General features: G+C 48.6%; 6 protein-coding genes and 1 non-coding gene across 7 annotated transcripts; 3 read left to right on the top strand and 4 right to left on the bottom strand.

Annotated features, from left to right (window-relative positions):
• Nucleotides 1–282: 282 nt before the first annotated feature.
• On the bottom strand, nt 283–1,868 carry DFJ58DRAFT_866990 (glycoside hydrolase family 5 protein; the record flags this gene model as incomplete). The annotated part of the gene is made up of 6 exons (XM_041394196.1): nt 283–704; nt 760–910; nt 1,093–1,239; nt 1,276–1,458; nt 1,518–1,681; nt 1,737–1,868. The coding sequence occupies 6 exons, from the start codon at nt 1,866–1,868 to the stop codon at nt 288–290; spliced, it is 1,194 nt and encodes a 397-aa protein (XP_041247146.1). The 3' UTR covers nt 283–287.
• A 960-nt stretch (nt 1,869–2,828) lies between these two features.
• DFJ58DRAFT_724666 (glycoside hydrolase family 5 protein) lies at nt 2,829–4,398 on the bottom strand (the record flags this gene model as incomplete). Its single annotated transcript, XM_041385133.1, has 7 exons — nt 2,829–3,245; nt 3,296–3,443; nt 3,512–3,571; nt 3,623–3,769; nt 3,830–3,997; nt 4,046–4,209; nt 4,258–4,398. 7 exons carry the CDS (start codon nt 4,396–4,398, stop codon nt 2,829–2,831), a joined length of 1,245 nt encoding a protein of 414 aa, XP_041247145.1.
• Nucleotides 4,399–5,279: 881 nt separating this feature from the next.
• On the top strand, nt 5,280–7,087 carry DFJ58DRAFT_195412 (nucleotide-diphospho-sugar transferase). The gene is made up of 2 exons (XM_041379177.1): nt 5,280–5,992; nt 6,043–7,087. Exons 1-2 carry the CDS (start codon nt 5,407–5,409, stop codon nt 6,924–6,926), a joined length of 1,470 nt encoding a protein of 489 aa, XP_041247144.1. The 5' UTR covers nt 5,280–5,406; the 3' UTR covers nt 6,927–7,087.
• A 49-nt stretch (nt 7,088–7,136) lies between these two features.
• On the bottom strand, nt 7,137–9,209 carry DFJ58DRAFT_655698 (uncharacterized protein; the record flags this gene model as incomplete). Its single annotated transcript, XM_041381866.1, has 12 exons — nt 7,137–7,264; nt 7,287–7,374; nt 7,438–7,609; nt 7,659–7,694; nt 7,742–7,818; nt 7,859–8,299; nt 8,347–8,394; nt 8,446–8,463; nt 8,514–8,584; nt 8,643–8,715; nt 8,770–8,837; nt 8,888–9,209. The coding sequence occupies 12 exons, from the start codon at nt 9,207–9,209 to the stop codon at nt 7,137–7,139; spliced, it is 1,542 nt and encodes a 513-aa protein (XP_041247143.1).
• Nucleotides 9,210–9,578: 369 nt separating this feature from the next.
• Nucleotides 9,579–13,312, top strand: DFJ58DRAFT_772458 (uncharacterized protein). Its single transcript, XM_041389225.1, has 12 exons — nt 9,579–9,603; nt 9,666–9,749; nt 9,801–11,132; nt 11,185–11,269; nt 11,323–11,625; nt 11,676–11,952; nt 12,005–12,202; nt 12,250–12,354; nt 12,404–12,527; nt 12,576–12,754; nt 12,803–12,982; nt 13,036–13,312. The coding sequence occupies exons 2-12, from the start codon at nt 9,737–9,739 to the stop codon at nt 13,141–13,143; spliced, it is 2,904 nt and encodes a 967-aa protein (XP_041247142.1). The 5' UTR covers nt 9,579–9,603; nt 9,666–9,736; the 3' UTR covers nt 13,144–13,312.
• A 6-nt stretch (nt 13,313–13,318) lies between these two features.
• Nucleotides 13,319–13,399, top strand: DFJ58DRAFT_t60. Its single transcript has one exon. It is a non-coding gene; the product is annotated as a tRNA-Glu (tRNA).
• Nucleotides 13,400–15,156: 1,757 nt separating this feature from the next.
• On the bottom strand, nt 15,157–17,072 carry DFJ58DRAFT_724662 (uncharacterized protein; the record flags this gene model as incomplete). Its single annotated transcript, XM_041385132.1, has 8 exons — nt 15,157–15,354; nt 15,403–15,447; nt 15,496–15,867; nt 15,923–16,194; nt 16,243–16,296; nt 16,346–16,402; nt 16,461–16,549; nt 16,609–17,072. 8 exons carry the CDS (start codon nt 17,070–17,072, stop codon nt 15,157–15,159), a joined length of 1,551 nt encoding a protein of 516 aa, XP_041247141.1.
• Between the last annotated feature and the right edge of the window lie 510 nt (nt 17,073–17,582).

Below are 17,582 nucleotides of genomic sequence, written 5' to 3'. Positions count from 1 at the left end.
TGCGTAGAGACCCTGACAGCACACAATGAGCCTGCCCCCGTTGTCCACCGCAGGCCAGGGTTCATTAAAGTTCCATTGAAGTACATATTTGCACGATCTGCGTACTCTGGTGTCCACTAAAGAAAGTTAGGAATACACCTAGTAATGGGCAGATCAACTCGTGAGTCGTGATATTTATTATTGAGTCTATCGAGTCAAGGAGGTTTTGTTCAAGTATTCCACAACTGATATCGGCAACATCCAGTACGCAACGTCTGCGGAAAACGCTCGCCGACAAGCAGGTGCGTCTACCCGCAAATAGTGGGGTATTGGAGGTCAGTAGGAGACCAGGGTATCCAGCCGTTTTGTAATCCAGCCAGGTATGACCATTCATCTGCACTCTCTGTCTTCCACGTCCACATCAACCATCCGTTTGATTTCTCGTAGGAAATAACCTGCGCTTCCCAGAACTGACGAAGGAAAGTCTTATAGCTCGAGCTGAAAGTAGATGCGCTCCCAGTAAGCCCGGTGCAACTTCCGACATAAGTGGAACCAGGGTAGGAACCATCGTAACGGGCCCCGTTGCCCCTGCCGTTGAGGTAGGTGGCACAGTCGGTAATGGCAGGTGACCATTCACCGACCATAAGCCAAAGGTCGAAATCGGAAAGAGTGGATTGAGTACCACACGCAGTATTGATATGGCTCTGCCAGGACATTTGGACATCCTACGAAAACGTACGGTATGAGGATTGGAAAAGGCTCTCTATCTTGGGGACATACCGCGTTGGAAAACACCTGGTAGATGTGCGTATCCATCGCCACGCCCTGGAAGTCGGGTGCGGTCTCAAATCCGTTCCAATAACTCAGAGGCTGGAAAGCATCATGAAGTAGAACGACAGTATTGCTCTGCGTCGATGTGCCGTACGGATACCTGCATGATGCATCAGCACTCTTCTATGAGCAGACAATGAGGTGGTATTTCTACCTGATATTTCCATAAGAATCATAGTAATATTGTCTCAAAGGTGTTAGAAACAGATGATCCGTAATATCCAGCTGGCCTGAAAAAAGCACGTCACATTCGTTCAAGAACGCTCTCTTAGGTACACTCACTCGTTCAAGGGCGCGATGATAGGAACAACATTGGCCTGACCAGCAAACATGGAAGCAATCTGTTTGATGATCGCGTCTGTCCGGGCAATATTCGTTTGGTTTGACTGCCATGTAGGGTATGGCATGCTGTGCCCAGAATTATCGTACCTACAATTTTGCGTGAGCTTTCAGGAGACACCAGACACAATTAGTACGTGCCCGTTTTGGCTTCCGGGAGCCCCATGAAGATCGACGATCAACATGAGTCCGTATTGGCCAGCCCATTGCACAGCGTTCTGAAGGTAAGGCAGCTGGCCCTGTATGTATGGCTCACCAGGGCCAACTTCAAAGGCCCAGTACCCGATAGGCAGTCTCACATGGTTCAATCTGTAGTATGCCGACACGATTCAATTATGATGTGTATGCTTGCGGGGTCAAGCGCGTACCCGGCAGCAGCAATATTTGCAAAATCATTCTGTGTAATCCAGGTGTTCCAGTGGTTCTGTAGTACGTTTGCTGCAGTAGTACGGTCATAGTATTGCCCAAATGTCCATTCATCGATGATATTAGGATTTCCTGTGTTGTCGAATATGCTGGGGGTGATCCATGGCTACGTCCAAGCATAATTATCAGTAAAGACCGTCGTCCGTCATTATTGCACGTACCTCGAGTACGAGCCAACCTCCAAGGCTGACGCCTCGCACCTTCTGAGAACCATAAGGGAAACCGGGAGAAAATTGAGACGACACGGAGTGAAGTAGAGACAGCCCGACGAGGGCCAAAAACGCAGAGTGCATCGGAAAATTAGTGGACATCAATCCATCGAACCAGGCCCAGCCGCATTTTATTAGGGTTTTATGGCTGCTCCATCGACCTCGGAAATTATTAGATGGAGCTGGCAGGAAGCAGAGAAGGCTGCCAAAGTGCTTTCACCCCTCCGCACGTGTTCAGCACCATGTCGGTAGGGACTTTTTCGTGCGCAAGCTGAGGCTCCACTGCAGCTGCCGTTCCGGTGGTATAGATTTGGATCCCCGGGTCAGAGCACAGGGAACAGAACTCCTAGACCAATCAGGCCAATCAGAAGCGAGGTATTGTGATCGAATGGAGAATGCATTCATGGATCAATGTGGATCGTCCCGGGATTTGAAGAATACAAATTGCAGAAAAGCCACTCAGACCTCCTGGGCAACTCGATTGGGATGCGCCGCATAGTATATAGCATATGGACTCCGATTGTTAATTTGTTACATACTGGAATCTGGCAGAAATGCACCCTGAGCTTTGCTGGAGCTTGTAGCACAGCAATATTGTCCAGTCAACTCCAAAGATGAACACCGAGTCGAGATGGCGCCGCGGAGGCACGCCACAACAGAGGATAACAGATCTAGGGTCCGTCTCGGCGCGATCCAGTTCTTCTACGGAGTGGACCAAGAATGGACTGTTCACTGGATGGAAGTATGGAGTGCGGAGTTGTGCTCGAACTTGTTGAAGTTTATGAATTCACTTATGGGGTCAAGGCGAGCCTATTACATCACAATTTAGTAGTCTCGACAGAAACAAGCAGTTCCTGGGCAAGCGCTTGCGGGAAGTTGTCTCCACTTCCTAAAACATCTAGTCCCCAAGGCTAACACCGCAGATTAATGTTGTCAAACGAAAGATCGATTAAACGAGACAAAAAGTACGGGTATATATGCTGGTATATGCAGGTTGACATCATGAATCCGCGCTAATAAATTGTCTGGCGTTGCTGCCGTTTTTCAATCGCAAATGTCCGGGTATTCCAAGTCAGTTGGGTCCTGTGGTATCCATCCATACTTCAACCCAGCCTGGTAAGTCCAATCATCCGCATTCTCAGCCTTCCAGGTCCATTGAATCCATCCACTACCTTTCTCGTAGGTGATGACCTGAGCTTCCCAGTATTGGCGCATGAAGGTCTTGTAATCTGAGCTAAAGGACGTAGCATTGCCTGTTTTGCCCGTACAGCTGCCGACGTAGGTCGAGCCTGAATAGGTTCCGTCATAGCGTGATCCAGTGCCGCGACCATTCAACCATTTCGCGCAGTCTGTGGATGCAGGGGTCCATTCACCAACAATTATCCACAGGTCAAAGTCGGCGAGGCTAGACCCATAACTGCACGCCTCTGTGATGTGCTGAGAATAGTTGTAGGCAACTTCCTGTTCACATCGTTAATACGTTGTTGCGTCATGGAAGAAAGGGTGCATACCTCGTCTGAAAACATCTGGTAGATGTGAGTGTCCATTGCGACGCCGTCGTATCCGTCAACCATAAAGCCATCCCAATAACTGAGACTTTGGAACGCGTCATGAATGAGTTCAACAGTATTACTTTCTGTAGATGAATTGTAAGGATATCTATAAATTCCGGTTGTTATTGAATGAAATTAGGACGAGGGCCAAGTCCTTGCCTGATGTTCCCATACGAGTCATACCAATATTGCTTCACGACTTCGAGCATTTCGTCACCGTCATATCCTGCAGGTCTATGACTCATTAAGCCAGCTGAGAGTAAACCAGGATGGAAGGGAACTTACTCATTCAATGGTGCGATGATAGGCACTGTTTCGTACTCCGAATCGACCATAGAAATAATGGTCTTGATAATGTCATCTGTCCTATCGATGTTGGTCTGGTTAGACTGCCATGTTGGATACGACATTCTATGACCAGAATTATCAAAACTGCGAGAGGAAATATTAGCACGACACGTGATGTCGAGATGTTATTACTGTTGGATTCACCCGTTCTGACTGCCAGGGGCACCATGCAGGTCGATGATGAGCTTGAGGTCGTGGTTCGCCGCCCAGGTAATGGCCTTCTTCAAATATTCTTGCTGACCAGTTATGTACGGTTCTCCTGAACCGACCGCAAATGCCCAGTAACCGATGGGGAGACGAACATGGTTCAAGCTGTAGAATATTTCAGAGGGAATTCGATGAGCATTGATTAGACCATACCCAGCTGCTGCAATGGCTTCAAAGTCATCTTCGGTGATCCAAGAGTTCCAATGGTCTTGTAAAACCGCCAGTGCGGTGTCGTAGTCCTGGTACTCGCCGAAGGTCCACTCATCGACAATATCATCGTTGCCAGTGTTCTCGAATATACTTGGAGTGATCCAAGGCTGGATACAAATTAAAAGAAAGTATCACAATGCGTATGGGTTCTTTACCTCTAGGACAAGCCAGCCGCCAAGATTGACACCTCGTACTTTTTCGGAACCATAGTCAAAGCCCGGCTGGAAGGACAGCACGGATGGAACTGCGGAAATCCCAAGCACGGCAAGACTAAACAAGCGATTCAGCAGTGGCATGTTATCCTCGCAGCTGGGGTGAGGGATAAACGTGGGTGCTATATTATGAAGCCCGCCTTTAAAACTTTTATATGAGGAATCACTTGCACTAGTAATATTGTCACCTTCGCTTGTGATCCGAATGAAATCGGTTCAGGAAGATCGATAGAAATGGATCAACCTTGAAAATCTAATCCGTAGACGCTGACGCGGTCGCATCGATGATGATCCATGTTGACATATATTCAATTGAAGACTTGTATATATGTCGATGGACACTGGTCAAGTTTGAAGTGAGCAAGGGATTATATATTCGCTGGTTGCGAGAAGGCACTCACATAAAAAAGAATTACATACTTGAACCGCAGGGGAGTTCTAGCTCCCTTCACGTGCCGAAATTGACACATCGTTGACGTGAAATTCAGAAATTGCCCCCACAATGGCACGTGCATTCAAGTTGTGCATGGTCGATCAGAAAGTCACATCATCGTGGTGTACCGCAATCATTTTTGCGCATCCTTGAATTGGCCGAACAACGGAAGTCACTCCACGCAATCATCGTCAACGTTGCCATCGATGCGCTTCGTTTAGCTAATTTTATTCTAGACTTACAATAGATTTGAATAAACATAGATGGGCGCACGCGCGCTAGGCTATACTTAATCCTATAGTATATGCGTCATATTATGTACGTCGGTTACGGAACAATGAAAGCACCTACGATGTGCCAGTGAGAGGATGAGCTCGTCAACGAGTAAAGCGCTGATCAGTGATCACCACCATTTGACTCAGGGGAAGTAAAAGGATTGTCACCAGGGCTATGTTGGAAAGGCTGTGGGCACAATATTTGGGCTTGGCAACCACGAAGGCAGTTTCACGGTGGCAAGAACAAACGGCTAGTACCGGAATTGCTACTCATCTGTAATAAATAGCAAGTCTTCCTGTCCAGCTCTAGCCCCACGTCCTTCTTTCAGTTCAACATCTTCTGATCCTTCATCTCAAAAAGTTTCATACATCGCTTAGATCAGAATGGCCGTTGGTAATGTCCGCGACAGATACCAGACTGCTGGTCATGACCATCTATTCACTTTCTGGTCAACCCTTGAAGAATCGGAACGCGAATCCCTCTCCCGCCAACTCGAAAACCTTGACGTCAATCGCGTGAACAGGATCTACAAGAAGGCTATCGCCTCTGAGAAAGAAGCAGCTGACCCCGAGCCTATTGAACCCCTTCCCGTTGGGGCGTGTGAGTCTATCGTTAATGATCCTGCGAGCGAGAAGAGATGGCGTAGTGAGGGTCTTCAGGCAATCGCACGTGGGGAGGTGGGCGTCCTCCTTATGGCGGGCGGCCAAGGTACCCGTCTGGGCAGTTCAGCGCCCAAGGGCTGTTATGACATCGGCTTGCCTTCACACAAAAGTCTCTTCCAGTACCAGGCTGAGCGTATTGCTCGCCTTCAAGTTGTTGCTGAGAAGGAATGCAACAAACCTGCAGGTTCAGTTGTTATGCCGTGGTATGTCATGACCAGCGGTCCGACGCGTCGTGAGACCGAGGCATTCTTCACGAAGAACAAGTTCTTCGGATTGAATTCAAAGAATGTCGTCTTCTTCGAACAAGGTAACAATATTTATTCCTTGTACCTCATTTATGTTGATCGGCGTCTTCAGGCACTCTCCCATGCTTGACTGCAGAGGGCAAGATCATGCTCGAGAGCACATCACGTGTTGCGGTCGCTCCTGACGGTAACGGCGGGCTGTATGCCGCTACACGCGCACCTCTATCCAAGTCTAACAATTCAACGGTTCTTTCCGACTTGACTGATCGCGGAGTCCTATACGTTCATGCATACTGCGTCGACAACTGCCTTGTCAAAGTTGCCGACCCCGTTTTCCTCGGCTACTGCATATCCAAGCAGGCTGACTGTGCTGCCAAAGTGGTTCCCAAGGCCTCTCCTTCGGAGTCGGTTGGTGTTGTCGCTCGTAGGGGAGAAAAGTTCAGCGTTGTCGAGTACTCAGAGATCTCCAAGGAACAAGCTGAACTTCGTAACTCCAAAACCGGAGAGCTAGCTTTCAATGCCGCCAACATCGCCAACCACTTCTACACAACAAGCTATCTCAAATCTGTCGAATCGTTTGAAGATGACCTTGCATTCCACATCGCTCGCAAGAAGATTCCCACAGTTGATCTCAAGACTGGGGAAGCAGTGAAGCCGAGCAAACCTAATGGCATGAAGCTGGAGCTGTTTGTGTTTGACGTCTTCCCCTTCACGAAACGCTTTGCAGTTTTGGAAGTTGCTCGTAATGAGGAGTTCAGTCCGCTCAAAAACGCGCCTGGGACTGGTGCAGATGACCCAGAGACTAGTCGCCGCGACCTGCTCGCGCAGCACAAACGGTTCCTGGAGAGGGCTGGTGCCCAGGTCAAGGATGGTGTAGAGATCGAACTCTCGCCATGTGTCAGCTATGCTGGCGAGGGCCTGGAGTTTGTGAAGGGCAAGACCTTCACCAGGTCGGGTTACGTTGAAAACCCCGAGGAGCTCGATGCCCTTCTCTAGTCGGTATAGTATATCTTCATGGACCTCTAATCGAGTTTGGATAAGATGAGATGCCGTGGACTTTTTTGTACGACTACTCTTTCGCATCGGTACATGGACATCTTTCGGTTTTTCAATCAATACACCTTACTTGTACACCCGATCATTTGATATCAGTAGTGATTCGCTGCCCCTAGGAAACGAGCTGAACAACAATAAATATAATGACGTTCAACCTCCTACAGGGCCGCCATCTGCAAGTTTGGCTCCCCGCTTTTCCAACTCATCTCGAAGAGAAGCGAATAGGCGTTGGGTCCGCTCGGCATTTGGCTGTATCGGTACGTCAAATCGAAGACGCACTGCTGCATGGCATAGATGCACACACCTCCTTGCAGCAGGTAATGAGCTTATCGATCAACATTGTTTGTCCGTTCTGCGCATCTTCCAACTCCTTTCGGAGATTCTGATTCTGGATTGATGTCGAGAAAAGTTGAGGGGAATGTACTGTAATTATAAATGGAATTTGAATTACCTCGTCGTCCACTCTGTCGGCACGGGATTTCTCCCCCTCAGCCAGTTGCTTCTGCTCGGCTGCTCGAGCGCGAGATAGGAGAACCTCTAGTTCTTTTGAACGGATAACACATTCAAAATGTCGTTCCCGAAGCTCATACTGTCGGAGAACTTCCTTCAGTCGTTCTCGTACGCTATAGTCGCAGTTAAGTGGGTAAGTATTCTTAATGATGGAATACGCACACGCCATCGAAGATATCTTCTAATGACCGCCGAGCGCTAATCACAGTGTCAGTTGAGCGAATCAAGAGAGCGAGGGAGCCCACTCTTGTGGATCATCCGTCCAGTTCTTCCTGAGGCGCTGACGACGAGATTCTGGCAGGTCATCCTGTATAGTACATCTCTTGCCCTCAGTTTCCAACACGATTCGTATCATCACTCACCCAGTCATCCAGCCCAGGTCCTTCGGTAAGGTCCATGAGCTCTACAGCAAGAATCTCATCTCCGTCTTCTACTCCCTGCTCTTCTGGTGTCTGGTCTGCATCTATTGTCCGACCATTGTGGGAGAAAATGAATTGCATGGAAGATGACGCATTGGATCCGACGGTGTGCGTGCTGGCGGCTTCCGACTTGGCACTGCCATTCATCTGCTTCCCGCTCACCGATGTTTTTCCCTCGTCCTTCTTCCCGCCTGTCACCTCCATTCTGTCCGTCCACGCATTGAACAGTCGGGAGAACTTGGTCTTGCGTGAGATTTTGAAGAAGAGCTCGGCTCGATATCGGCAGACTACTTTCACAACAATGTCAGGCATTTCGCGATATTTGACGTCTTGCGTTTTGGCTTTGTCCACTCGTTTTGCCATGTCGGATTTCATTTGCATTATCTGGAGGCAGCGTCGGTGAAGCTACTAGCGGAAGAAGTAACACAAACCTCTTCTTGTGCCTCTTCTATGCATTGTGCTAGACGTTTACTGTCCTCCTAGGCCGGTGTAAGCATAGTGGATGAACCTCGTTTCGCAGTCATGCATACCCGTAGTCTTTTGTTGTCCTGCACGAAAGTCGGTTAGGAAAATAGAAACAGGTCATGAGTCTGCTAACCTTTTGGAGCTCGCGTGCCAAATTCTCCATTTTAACTTTAGTCTGGTTAGCCTTCGTCAGTTGACTCTTTGCTTGATGAATATAGTGGGGTATGAGTATTTTAGAACGGAATGGGTCAATCAGACGTACCAGAATCCTTGTCCTTGACCAATTTCTGTTTTTCCTTTGCATGGTCGCGTTCTAATCGCTTTAGTTCTGCGAACTGCAGTTCCGTGATTCAGAAATGCACATATCGGACATGGGAATGATAACGCACGAGTTCAATGTACTTGGCATGAACTGCATTCTCCTCCATGCCTTTCACCGACTTTACAGCCTCCTCGGCTGATGTACGCATGAGTGATGTATCAATTTGAGAGGCAGGACACACGCACCAAATATCTTCTCCTCCTCCTCCTCGAGCACCTCCTCCTCTTCCAGAGCTGCGATCCTGCTCTTCAGAGACTCGTACATGGCAGCAGGATCGACAGGCGTATCATTCTTTTTCTTTCCTTTCTGATTGTGTGTATAATTCCCATTAACAACGGCGTTATTGGAATGAGGTGGTAGAGTTCGATTTGGACTGGGTGAATTCGGATGATTAGGAAGAAGCGGAGGCGCGACGGAAGGCGCAGAAGGAGCGAGACCCGTTGGAGGAGGTTTGGCTGGCCGCGAACCTATTGCATTCTGACTGGGAAGGATGTTTGTACCGTTCATAGGTATTTGATCCCCAGACGTCGTGCTAGTGGACCTGCGCGGTCGGCGAGGGATACAAGGTATGAAGAACTTTAGGAAAGCAATGTTTTGAGTGCGTGGAGGTTAGCTGAGGGCTTTTTGTTTGGCCAGACCAGATTGCCAGTGATTAACAACAAATTTTCAAACAAGACGGAATGTACGGAAGGTCATGGACTACACTGGCGTTTAATAGAAGAAGATGATCTATATATTATATTTGCGTTTCGACTATGGGCGTACTAATAGGCCGGCCGAGACCAATCTCAATGAAATAAATTTTATTGTTCAAAATTCTACGGAGACTCTAAAACCATAACCCGGCATCAAAACAATGTTAGATCATACCAGCAAGTCAAAGTCTTCTTCACTAGTGCCAGTAGGTCCACAGCTGTGGAACGCATATTCCGCTTAGGCTGATGTAATGCCACACGTGATCAGATTTTAAGACGCGTCGCGTAGATGTGGCTCTTGACACAAACATCCAAACGACTTTGTAACTGTAACAAAAGATGTATAATTTAGGTGAGACACTTCAAGGGATCTTCGGTTTAGGTTTGACATGCGACTTTGTAGATTCCTCTCCTAGTCCGCCTAGGAAGAAAATGAGAATGTCTTCTCCGACCTATGATGAACAAGTCGATGACCTGAGTCAAGACGATATAAGCGCTTTCGATGCCATAGAGGCACGCCTCTCTCAGCCAGCTCCTCCACTTCACAAAATACCCCTACCAACAAACTCGAACACCAGGCTCAGCTCTGGCGAAGCTGGAGATCGTAGCACTTCGTCCGATCAGGACCTACTTTCTTCACAGGACACAGCTTCTCAAGGCGACAACAATCCTTTCGTTTCTGACCCATTTTCTGATTCGAATGCCCTGAAACAAGCCGTATATCCATCTTTTACCAAAGCATCTGCCGTTCTCCCTCCAGTAGGCTTCAAGTCTGCATCGGCTTTGCCCATCCAGAATGTGGATGACTCACACCGTTCACCTTCACCCGAGGTACACCCTGAAGTCGATTACTCTTCGTGGTTTACTTCGGCTCCTCCTGCAAGTTTTGTAGGCTTTCAATCTGCTGCGTCTCGCCTCGACAAAACCAAAGAGAATGTCCCTGAGGCAACTGACAGTCACCTCACACCTATAGGTTTTAAGTCCGTCGGGAAAGGAAAACTTATCATCCCATCAACCGCTGCATTACGGAAGGCCGAGGAAAAGATCAAGCTGTGGCAGGGAGAGGTCGATGATTCGAGTTCCTCCCAACATTCTGGAGGGTTTGTGCCCCCTTCCTCGGCACAACCACCCTCGCCCCAGCGCACCATTCTGGGTGCAGTGCACAATTCCTTGTCGCCTCAAGTCCCAGATACGCCGACTCCTGCAATGGCTACTCGCAAGTCATTTGAAGCTGGAGCACGATCGACACTTGGCGCACCAACACTTGGTATCAGTGACTTCAAGGGAAAGCAGAAACCGTTCAAATCTCCTTTGATCACCTCCGTACCATCACGACAGTCTATCGCGGGGATAGCCAGTTCTACATATGTCCACTCTCCCCTCAACCCTCATCGTCAGGGCTTTGCGTCCGCATCTTCTCATATGACTCCATCTAGTGCCGCTGCACCAGGAACGCCTGTCCGTCCCCCGGTATCGGTTAATCATGGGGGCGCATTTCGACCGCTGGGTCTTACGCCGCGAAATTTACGTGGTGGTCTAGTCAAGAACAAGTTCGTGACACCTTTCAAACCAGGCGTCAAACCTCCAGAATTGAACAATGCGGTATCAGCCACACCGTCGTCTGCTGCCCCAAGTCCCAGCTTACAACGACCTATGTATCCGCCCTCAGCAACCCAGTCTCCTAGACCAATAAAGACAGCTCCCGAAAAGGGTACAGGCAAAGTATTCAACCTTAGTAGGTGTTTCACTGCAGTGATCCACCGGTCAACTTATCACTCTTGTTACAGTCCCTCCTGCAGGAAGGACGTCACTTGCCAGTTCTGGTCTTACACCTCAGGCCTACACAACTGCAGAGCTTGAGGATCAGGGAATGTCAGTCAGTCAGTTCAGCTGCAACACTGGATTCCTAACACGCTTCCACATAGAAATGTCACAGAACTATCCCAGATAACGCCAGCTACTGCTCTCTTTTACTCGTTTTATACGCCATCTACTACTCCAAACGAAGGTGTTCAGCCCTCGGACGCAAAGCCTCTCGGACCTACTGCTGCTCTAGAAGAACTCCACGCAAGAGGATGTTCGTTGGCCACACAGGAATGGGTCAATAACCATTGGCCGCTTATCCTCTGGAAGCTTGCTGGAATGGTCTCACTCGAACCAGAAGCAGAGTCTGATCCCGATCGCAAACGATGGTGCTGGCCTGAAGTGATCCGCCAGCTACTGTACAGGTTTGTGCCGTCTACCTATCCGTTTCTTCCCTGACCAACCACTGGCGCAGATACGAACGAGACTTGAACGGATCAACACGACCACCATTACGACTGGTTACCACAAGAGATGCACCTGCTGCATCCCCGATGGTCCTCTGCGTGTCAAATGTGACTTGGTCACCAGCTGGAGAGACTGACGACGGTTTTCCCATTCCTCCACATCCTGAGTTAGAGGTGACAGACGGATGGTACAGACTGCGTGCGAGGGTCGATAAGCCACTTGCAAGAGCCATCCGTAAGGGTCATATCAAGATCGGGAGGAAAATCGCTGTTACTGGAACCAAGGTAAGAGACTGGAATTACCCCACATCGTGATATTAATCGACTTTCCGTGCAGCTCTCTGCAGAGCGCAAAGATGGACAAGAAGTCCTCGAGGCATATGATTCGAATGTCCTGGTGCTGACAGGTAACTCGTCTCATATGGCCCCCTGGCACGCAAAGCTTGGCTTCCAGCGAAGTCCATTCATTGCGACGTTCAACAGCCTCACGGCGGACGGTGGCAATGTGGCCGTTGCAGCTGTCGAAGTTATCAAGGTAGGATGAGTGTGTAACACCCAGATATAGCTGACTCTAGTTCAAAGATTCATCCCATCGCATATATTGAATTCTTCGAGGACGAAAATGGAAAGCGGATGGAGGGTCCCCGCAGTGCGAAGGATGAAAATGCCTTGAGTGAAAAATGGAAGGTGAGATGAAGGGCTCTGCACCAAGTCCAGCGCTTACATTCTATATCAGAGGAAGCGCGAACTCGCTGCCTCAAAGATTTGGTCAGATCTTGAAAGACGAGCGGCGTTGATGATGAGGTTTGCAGATAGGCTTGAACAACGTGTGGGTCCGGGCTTCAGTGTCAAAAACGAAGGTGAGAAGGTCGTGAACAAGGTTGTGTGTTGCTCATGCTCCATTTTAGAAATGCCGGACAACCTTGACGATTTATACGAATCCTTGGAAGAGAGTGACCGTCATCAAGCCCAAGTGATACTCTCACGGCTCAGCCGCCTTGAAGCAGGCAGTCTTGCTGTACACATCAGAGAGAAGCTTCTCCGGGATCGTGAAGCTGTCGCGGGAGATATCGAGCGAGAATTACTAGTAAGTTTGACATTTGCATAAAGTTGTTTTTACTGAGCGCTTCCCCAGGACAAATGTCCCCCTCGGGAAGTACGCAGTTTCCGTGTTATCATCGTGAAGGATGCATATACACCCACACGAGGTGGTGACAATGGTCGCAAAGCCCAGCTAACCGTCTGGGATGTACTCAACTTGTCGATTGCTGAAGGATCCCAAGCAGGAGAGTTTAAATTGGGCCAGAAGTTCCTCGTGAGTGATGTGTTTTTCAGAGGAGTAGGAGTCTCGTCTAACGACTACGCCAGGTGACAAATTTGATGCCCAAGCAAGTATCTGCTTGGATGGACCGTGGCCCTGGATCTGAAGTGTATCTCGCCACCACAAAGAATTCTAGGTGGAAAAGGTTGCCATGAGCGGACGATTACGTGAGAGTGAGACTTGTTATTAGGTGTAGTGCATAGATCGAGGTGTAATGATATTATATGCTCAAGGCAACCTTCGCAGGCGACCTCCATTTCGTCAAGGAGTTGTTGAATAAGCCTACTGACACTGAGCAAGCTTGTAATACTGTACGCACAGCTCTGTCAGTCGGATATGGTGTAAAGGTAACATATCCGCCTCTCATCGCAGGGTGCGCGGTTGCTCGGGGTTCGATTCCCCGTATCCGAATCATTTTACCTCCATGGTGGTCCAATCCCGTTATTGAATATTGAGGAACTTCTACAGATCAGATCTATTTTTTGTTTCTTCGAGATTTATTGATTACGAATTGCTTTCGGAGCAGGACCCGGATCTACCTACATTGTCGACGTGGTTAGACCTGAAGAATGGGCTTTCATCCTCAACTTATTTTGACAATGTGCTTTATGCCTTCCCTCCCTTGACTGCCGCCGCCACCCGCCCGCCCGAGATCAAACCCGTGGGAACAGCGTCGGGTTTCCTGCAACCAGATGAACATCCCTAGCACCATGTCTGCTTTCCATACACTGGAGGAATCTGTGCACGACGCTATGCTCGCTCTCTGACTGCATTGGTTCGATGTCACCTTGACATCCTGATTCCTGAAGCCTTGTGACCAAAGCGAGACATCATCTGAGTCATTTTCTCGCGTGAAAACTGACATTTGTTCCAGACTGGCGCCAAACAGACCCGTATACGTTGTGGAAGTCCCAGTACGAGATGGTGTCAGGATAAATCCGACACTCGATGACCTGGGTCAAGGCTTAAGCAACGCAACATGCACGACTGCATGACTCCACGCAGAAAGTTCCGACGGACGTTGGATTACTTTCGACAGTCCAACGTAAATTTAGACAAATCTTATACTTTATATTTTGAAGGTCACAAGTTCGCAACGTCCGTGAACTGCGTGCTGGTCAAGATGGTGCAGTCTTAAGATCTCCTGGATAACTGGTGAAACAGAGACACCGAACGAAAGGATTTCGTGGACATGATCACGATAGTAATTCATTGTGTTCCAGGCCAAAGCTCTGTGAGTGACACACGTGAATGAAAGGAAAAATATTTGCCTACGTCCGGCATCAGCTTGTTCAATAAATATATCCATGGCTTGATCATGAGGCGAAGGAGACCCCCGTGCCACGATCGGCAAGTCTGGTGTTGAAACATATATACAGTATATCCAGGTTAGGCAGAATGAGCATACGCTGGCCTCCTTTTTGTTGCTACATGACAGTCGGTTTTGGACAGAGAAGGACTGTGTGCCTCAACGTCCGTAGATATGCCTGCGGGAGAGCCGCAAGTTGGTTATACATACTTTTGGGAATATCCTGCGGTGTATACATCACCTAATTCGTTGATTCGCAAGCTAGTGAGCAGGCATCGACACAAACGACATAGCTTGGACCAGGTGCTTGGTGATGGAACACGCACGCGGTGCGCAGGAGGCACAACTTGATGGGCTGCGAAGAAGACGTGCCGTGGACTATAGCATCAAGCAGTAAGGAGTGCAACATTGCAGCGATTTGTTGACTAACAAACCCACAGGTCGGTGAATCACTCTCTTCTCTGCAGATTCAGATGAAGGGAGATCGTTATCTCATTGGGATGTCAAATGTGAAGAGGCGAAAGAGAGACTGGATTATGTGTAAACTGGGGCACATGAATGATACCGGGATCTTACTGGTGTATGTATTATGCACGAGTCCGTGCAGTGTGTTCTACCTTGTTGTAATCTACAAGTGGATTGTAAACCAGGCCCTTCACTTTCTAAAGTGCAATCATATCCGTAGACACTTACTACATGGAAAATCAACCACCAACCACATCCTCTTCAAACATTGCGTCGTCGAATATCAACGTAGAAGAATTACCTCCTCTCCCGCGAATTGGACCAGAGGAGGTATTGTTTTCTTGCGGCGAGGTCTTCTTGCCTTTGATCCAGAAGGGCTTGGTGGACTCAATAATTATATGGGGGAGGAAAAATGCAGCCAAGCAGCCCTCTGCCACCTACTAGCTCCAGGCTGGTGAATTGTGCTGTATGGTTGTAAAGCGATAACGGTCCATGTCGTGACAAGAATCAGCGTCAAAGTCACCCAAACATAGCGCGCGATCGTTTCTAGGGTGCCGGGATAAATTTCGCGCACGTTCATCCCAAAGACCGACTGTTCAATCAGTGAGCGCTTCTTCGTGTTGTACATTCAAACACATACAGCAGTTAAACTGGCGGGCAAGAAGACCATGGTCAGGTATGATATCTGCAGAAGGCGTGAGCTCTGTCGGTGCATGTGTAACTGCCAGCGCACCAGTTTCATTGCAGCAGAGTCTCGAAGGGTTGCCATAGTTATCCTGTGCGTGTGACGACTGTCCTCGATGTTTACAGTCGCGAATGCCAAATCTATGGCATTCTTTAAACGACTGATGAACATCGAACATCTCCTGTGCAACCTGTCGACTTCAGAAAGGAGGTTCTTGCATTCTCGTTGCATCAGCTCTTCTGTAGTTGCCCTATTTTCTGAATCTTCCATTGCAGGGTTTGGAGTCTCCAGTACAAATGCGACCGATTTCTCGAAATCATGAAGGAGGGCTTGGTACTGGAGTAGGTGCGCTTGAAGGCTGTGGAGGCTATGGTTGAGGTCGGACATAGCAGTGAAGTCGGAGCCATTTAAGATTACCTCCTGGGTATGTATTATGATGAGCCTTACCCACAACTCGAACAGATTGCATACACACCATATCCTTGATGCGGTTATACAGCACTTCAAATGTCTCATCCCACGCATACAGCGCATACCATAGGATTACCAGAAAGAAAAAGGTTGGATCTTCAGATGCCGCGAATATTCTATTCCAGTAAACACTTCCACCTGCGCGCTCCATAACCTGATATAAGCGCTCGGCGGTAGTGCGATCACGCAGCGGAGGATGATAGGTTATGATCGTAGAGGAATTCTTCTCGCGGATCATATGGACTGCCAGAAGGTCGATGAGAAGGACATGTTCGCCTATGAAAGGACTCAGACAAAGCCGTAGTAAAAGCAAGTACGGATTACCGTGTAGGTTAAGGGGTGCCATGACATATATGGTATTCTTCCTTTCATTACATTCTGTATGTTTTGTGATGAGAAGCGATCAACTGTCGAACAAGTGACGAACTTTTGCTCTTCTTTTTCTTCTCCGTGGTCCGAATAAAAGGAAGGATAACTGTGATATCTACCGGAACAACAGATTAACAACCTCAGCTGAACCAAAAGGTAGTCATCAGACGTACGATCCCCCACGCCATGTCGAACCTCTTCCCGGTATCGCGAGGGAATCCAGTTTGTGGAGGATGAAAAGAAGAATGCCTCTATGTTATACCTATAAAAGGAAATTCCAGTGCCGAATCGGAAAACCATCATCCAAGCCGGAGTACGAACTTCGTCCCCAACATCTTCAAAACGGATTCCGACAAGTTATCCACGAATAACGCTCGAACGCGGACGTTCTTCCGGACCTGATTGTGGTCATAATCACTCATCAATTTGTTGAGATGGGGTAGAACAATACTTTCCTCCTCCTGTAATTTCGACCAGAATTCGTTTTCTTTCTCTTCCGATACCTCAACGCGATGCAGCCCTTGCTCCCGTATTTTGAATTGACCGTCGCCCGTTACGTCAATGCCATATATGACGCACGGTTTCACGGTGCGCGTACATTGTGTCAACATCTCGCTTCGTGCCACTGGAATCGGACTCCAGTTGCCAAAAAGTTCTTGCGGGTATCCGCGCCATTCATGTTCACCTTTTCGAAATGGCGGCTCAGCAGATGAAAAGTCGGTATTGAAATTGACCCAAGGCCATGGTCCCGAGGGTGCTGCATGACGATATCTGAAACGATACATCTTGCTGAATGTTTAAAAAGCGAGAAAGATGAAAACTCTTACACTGGTACTGGAATCGAACCCTTCTGCGTATCTATCGCCGTACCTGATGTGTTGCTGTATGACATGCCAGGGAACGGGTAGCGTAGGTCTACTTAGTTTGTGCCTACTGGACTGGAGGTGGGTACGTCCACCTGTGGGCGAAATTTTGGCCGCCTAAAATACCTATCCAATAGCGCCGGCCCTCATTGACCAGCTCATTTACAGCTTGAATTAGGATGGTTTGCAAGAACACTCCGTTTTAAGTGACAGTCGAGGCCGCGGCCGCCATCTCTGTTATCGGCAGAAGTCGATTCAGTGCTGCGGAAAGCCTCAAGTGTGAATGGAAGAAGCAAGCACTCGCAGCAATGAGTTTCGCTTGTCTACGGCACGGTCCTGCACTTCTTGATTTCAGTTCAGACCTAGCCCGTTATGCGAAATCGCCATGAGTTTGCAGTACCCCCGCAAAAAGTGCGAACACCCTTCAAGAGT

Source organism: Suillus subalutaceus, assembly GCF_016647625.1.
Source record: "Suillus subalutaceus strain FC151 chromosome Unknown DFJ58scaffold_21, whole genome shotgun sequence".
In the NCBI taxonomy this organism is placed as follows: domain Eukaryota; kingdom Fungi; phylum Basidiomycota; class Agaricomycetes; order Boletales; family Suillaceae; genus Suillus; species Suillus subalutaceus.
The sequence above is the reverse complement of the archived record's forward strand: the minus strand, read 5'-3'. Positions and strand labels throughout refer to the sequence as shown.

Excerpts from the sequence above, each read along its gene's own strand:
- DFJ58DRAFT_195412 (XM_041379177.1), top strand. The coding sequence starts at position 5,407 with ATGGCCGTTGGTAATGTCCGCGACAGATACCAGACTGCTGGTCATGAC. Across the intron at positions 5,993-6,042 it reads TGTCGTCTTCTTCGAACAAG|GCACTCTCCCATGCTTGACT; the intron begins GTAACAATATTT and ends CGGCGTCTTCAG.
- DFJ58DRAFT_772458 (XM_041389225.1), top strand. Across the intron at positions 12,355-12,403 it reads CCTTGAGTGAAAAATGGAAG|AGGAAGCGCGAACTCGCTGC; the intron begins GTGAGATGAAGG and ends ATTCTATATCAG. Across the intron at positions 12,983-13,035 it reads AATTGGGCCAGAAGTTCCTC|GTGACAAATTTGATGCCCAA; the intron begins GTGAGTGATGTG and ends CGACTACGCCAG.